A 5,006-nucleotide genomic window follows, 5' to 3' on the forward strand; every position below is an offset into this window, starting at 1 on the left:
GGCTAGCGAGGATCATAAAGAGACTCATTTTCTTGTATATTTACACATCTACTACTTAGATTTTAATTTTCATATATATATATATATATATATATTTTATTTCATTTTTACAAATTGAAATAAATATTTTGAATGCCCTATAGATAATTATCCCAAAATAAAATATAGAAATTAGATATGTAAATATATAAAATTATGTAAATGCCCCTCAAATAAAATTAATATATAAAATTATGCAAAAACTAATCATATAAATGACCATAGCCAAAATCCCAAGCCATCAATCACGAAACCTGTAAATAACCACGAAACAGGGCAGGATAGCCCTCGGATTGGCCACAAACAGCTCTTCAAGATTCGCGCCCTCCGCCGCCACCGAATCGTAGCCGTCCAGATCGCCGACTTCATCACCATCGCCGGCGTACCAAACACGGCCCGCAATAACACGACAAACAAGCATAGCCCTTTCCCCCCCGCCGACAAAGTCCTCATGAGCCTGGCCGCTGCTCGCCGTCGTTCGGACTCCAAATGGGTGGTACGGCTGCCGGAATCCATGCTGAATGACGTCGCAAACGCCGCAGCAGACGGCGGCGCCACCACCGGCGAAGCAGAGTGAGGTGGAGCCGGCGGCTCCGAGGTGGCAGGAGATGGAGACGGAGTAGAATCGGAGAAGCTCGTTGCCGTCGGCGGCGCAACGGGGATTCCGGCGGCTGGCTGCGGCGGGGAGGGGGGGGGACGTGCGCGGCGCGGTAATCTTCGAAGCGGGAGATGGTGCGAGGGGTATTGTGGACTTTGAGTATACGGTCAATCTTGCAGATCGTACGGTGGTTCTTTTGCCAGCTGGACTTGAAGATTATTTCTACTATGTGGCGGCCGGAGTCCTCCGGACCTAGCTCGGATACTGACAAACGACGAATTTAAGAGTTTTGATAAAAAATCAATAAAAAGGTAGATTTATTGTCTAATAAATATAGCTGTAATAAATAGAGGTGTCAAATTTTTCTGTCCGGTCACCGCTGCATCTCTTCCGTTGTCCGGACAGAAAAAACGCTTGTAAACGAGAGGGCCGATCGGCAAGTATATGATTCATTAAAAAAATATTATTAGGCAAGAATTATTTGCTTAACAAGTCGAACGCAATGAGTCGAACACGAGTAATTTGTGAATAAAAAGCTGTTTTGACAATCTTATTCATGCAATCATAGGATGTTAAGGCAAAATTTAAATCTTATTATTAATATTCATTTACTATGTAATAAATAGTTAATCTGCAAAATTATATGGGTTTAAAGTAGGGGTGTAAATGAGTCGAACACACTCATGCTCAGCTCGTATTCAACTCGTTAAAAAATATCACTGTTCGTTTTCGGTTCCTTTATATTTCAAACACAAAAAAGTGTGTACTTGTTCGGCTCGTTTGGTTACCCTGCCGAACTAGTTGTTCATGAACAAAGAATTGTTTTGACAACTTTATTCACGGAGCACTAAAATGTTAAGGGTTTGGGGCAAGATTTAAATATTATTTTTTATATTAAATATCATTTAAATATAATTTAATATATTTTTACTCTATTTTTTTAATTAATAATTTTAATTGATTATAAATCTATGTAGCCTTATAGACAATTAATTTTTTTTAAAATATTCCTCGTCAATAAATATATATATATATATATATAGAGTTAAAAGAAATGACATGAGATTATTATACAAGTCCAGGCCAACCCCAATGCCAACTGATCTGAGTACACAACACATATATGTATATGAGTAATATTTCGAGCCAAAAAAAAACAGAACACGAACAAACAAATCTTTGTTATTGTTCAGCTCGTTTATATATTGAGCATAAAAAAAAGTGGTTGTGTTTGACTCGTTAACTTAAAGAATGAATCGAACACGAGCTTGTCAACGAGTCATTTTGACAACACTTGTTTAAAGTGATTTAAATTTTACATACATATTTCTTAGTTCTTATCCATTTATATATCTAACACTCAAACATTAACTTGCATATACATGCCACCTTATGTATATATGAAATAGTAAATTTCACTTTTAAAAAATTTAAATGGTAATATTTTTATGTGACATTAAAGATTTGAGTGATATAAAAATAAAAAAAAGTAAAATTTAGATGTTAGATATGTAAATACATAGGAACTGAATGGTATGTATGTAAATGCTTCTATTTAATAAGGATAGGTAGTAACTGTTTGGTGGCCATATACAAACCATTGATGAATTTTAAATGTAAAATTAGGTTTTTTGAAATAATGTGGTGATACAAAATGTTGGTTGGTAAAATAGTTAGATGGCTATAATATATGAGAATGGTTAGAACTAAGCAGTCATGTTATTTGAATTAAATTTATATGTCTACTATGTCTGTTTGTAGCAACCGTAACTTATTAAAAAGTAGCTGCTTAAATTAATCTGTTGTTCAAAAAGTTGCGAAGATTATCATAATTTTTTTTTTTTTTGAAAAAATCAGACCGTAGCTAGAAAACTGCCACTACACCTGGTGAGGATCGATGATAAAACACAAATTTCAAAAATGTATCAAAATGTAGTTTATCGAAACACACAAACCTACGGTGTGGTGCCGCACTGCCGCCGCACCGCCCAAACAGACCTTGGTCTAATACAGTAGTAATAAAAATAACTTTATGTCACTTCTTTAGAGTAATAAAGTGGTCTTCAATTTATTGAATATATTTTAGATAAATGGATGCAAAATTTGATTAATTTTAGATAAATTGTATTTATTTCAAAATAAATTAGAGGCAATATATACAAATCAAAAAATTCTTATGTATATGCATGTTTATTTAACATGTAAAATTTCATATTTACATGTGTAACACACAAATCTTTAACATCCCATAAAAAAATAATGATATTAGTAACTTTGTAAAAGTAACTTATAATACTAAAATATTATAAATAGATTATCAAATTTGAAGTGTTAAATATGTAAATACATTGAAATTATGTGGCATGTATGCAAATTTGTCAATAAATTATTAATTTTGAAAATTTATTTTAACAAAAATTTGATGTGTAAAAAAAAAATATAAAAAAAAAAGAAAACAGAAAATTATAATGTTACCGGCATGACGAATGGCTTGATGGAGCTCCAAGCTATCGGTCTTGTTGAAGACCTCCCCGCACTGCGGGCACGCGCATAATGTCCTCGGCCTCGGATACCTCCTTCAATTACGTTTCCACGCATTTAATATCAAGATATTTATCATATAGTTTTCAATAAATAAGAAATGCTCATATTTAATACATACTTAAATAAAAATAACGAATAATATTCATACTTTTTTTAATTAATTTAATTTTAAATACTTATCAATCTTATACTAGTCAATTACAAACAGATATTATGTCTGGGATATATCTGGAGTCCAATAAAATTATACTACGTGGAGATGACAGAAAAATAAAAAAAAATTTGTTTTAGCATAGGAAATATTCTTCCGTGTTCTTCCTTATTATTCAGGTGTTATTGTAGTGTTATTCATGTATTATTGTGTTCTGAGAATATTCCTGTTATTCTAATAACACAATAATACATTAATAGTACCATAATAACACTTGAATAACACAGAATAACACGAGAGGAATATTTTCCTGTGTTATCAGACCAGATCACAAGAAAATGAATTTTTTTTTCTATCAGCTACACGTGAAGGTAATTCATTGGACTGCGAACATATCTCTCTACGTCCGGAGTCCGGATATAATAGTTTTTCGGCAATTACATGCAAATCACCCAAAAATTTCAATTTACAAATCAACCACCCTCTCTCAGTCAATTTTCAAATTCTCGCTCAAATATCAAAATTCATCATAAAATCTCAATTCATATAACCTAAATTTTTGAATATTCATCGCGACAACGATTAATATTTTGAACACAACATACAAACCTGATTAATACTAATTTCATCGCGACAGGCATAAATACAAAGTTCAGAAAAATAACCTAAATGATTAATTTATAAATATTAATATTTTGAATGCTCCATATGTAATTATCCCTTAAACACGATTAATTAAACAATTAAGCCTGGAAATCAACTAACGTACAAACCTGGAAACCGGCTCTGCGTCAACGGCACGGCACTCGTAGCATCCGGAGAGCCGCATTAATTGAGACCCACCCTTCGCAGCCGCCGACGCCGCGGGCGGCTGCCGGCGGGGGCCCCCGGGCGAGTCTAACTCGCCTGCGGCGGAGGACCGGGAGAGGGGCCCACTTTCCCCGCCGGAAGAGTTTGACTGATCGATATCGGACCGGTGGACCACGCGGATGCTCCCGTGGACCACATCACCCAGCGCACAGATCGACGGAACGAACGGCAATCGGAGCTTCAGGTGTTTTCCGGTGGAGAAGGAGGGCGGAGCGGCGGCGGCGGAGGAGGAAGCTGGGTCGTGGACTTGGGTGGAACCGGTGTTGGTCTTGCAGTTGAGAAGTGTTCTGAGGTGGTCCCATGAGAGGGTGAGGGGTGAGGGCGGCGGCGGGTGTTTCTTTTTTGGTTTGCGGTGGTGGTGGTGGTCTTGGCCGCCGGCGTCGGCGGAGGAGAGGAAGGAGGTGAGGGCCATTAGAAGAAGGGAGAGGAGGAGATGGGACAGAAGAGCGGGGAGAGGAGGAGATGGGACAGAAGCGCGGTGGTGTTGAGCTTTCCCTGCTTCAGCATTAGCTCTGTTGCTCTGTTAATTTGTGTGAGGTCGAAGATGATTACTTTATGTTATATAGAAGAGGGGAGATATGGAATTATTACTTAGAAAACTCCACCGACAAGAGGGGATGGATAATTAGGGGTGGGTTTGAGGGAGTTTGTGCATTCGAGGATAACTAGCTTATCCTGGAACGAGGCCCGGGGTAGATTGCAGGTTCGACTCGAGGTCTGCATTTAGTGTAAGAATAGAACCGTTTTTTCAGATAAGCGAGCAAAACGTGATCTAAACAATCACTAGCATGCTAGGTTTAGTTG

The 5,006-nt window shown here is 37.0% G+C and overlaps 1 protein-coding gene across 1 annotated transcript; it reads right to left on the reverse strand.

The window, feature by feature from the left end:
- Nucleotides 1–207: 207 nt before the first annotated feature.
- Nucleotides 208–4,646, reverse strand: LOC110025512. The gene is given in 4 exon segments (XM_020726042.1): nucleotides 208–736; nucleotides 738–901; nucleotides 3,113–3,213; nucleotides 4,106–4,646. Coding segments are annotated over 4 exon segments (1,230 nt in total). The 5' UTR covers nucleotides 4,615–4,646; the 3' UTR covers nucleotides 208–280.
- Nucleotides 4,647–5,006: the final 360 nt, after the last annotated feature.

The sequence above is a fragment of the Phalaenopsis equestris genome, unplaced genomic scaffold (assembly GCF_001263595.1).
Source record: "Phalaenopsis equestris unplaced genomic scaffold, ASM126359v1 Scaffold000301, whole genome shotgun sequence".
Taxonomy (NCBI): Eukaryota; Viridiplantae; Streptophyta; class Magnoliopsida; order Asparagales; family Orchidaceae; genus Phalaenopsis; species Phalaenopsis equestris.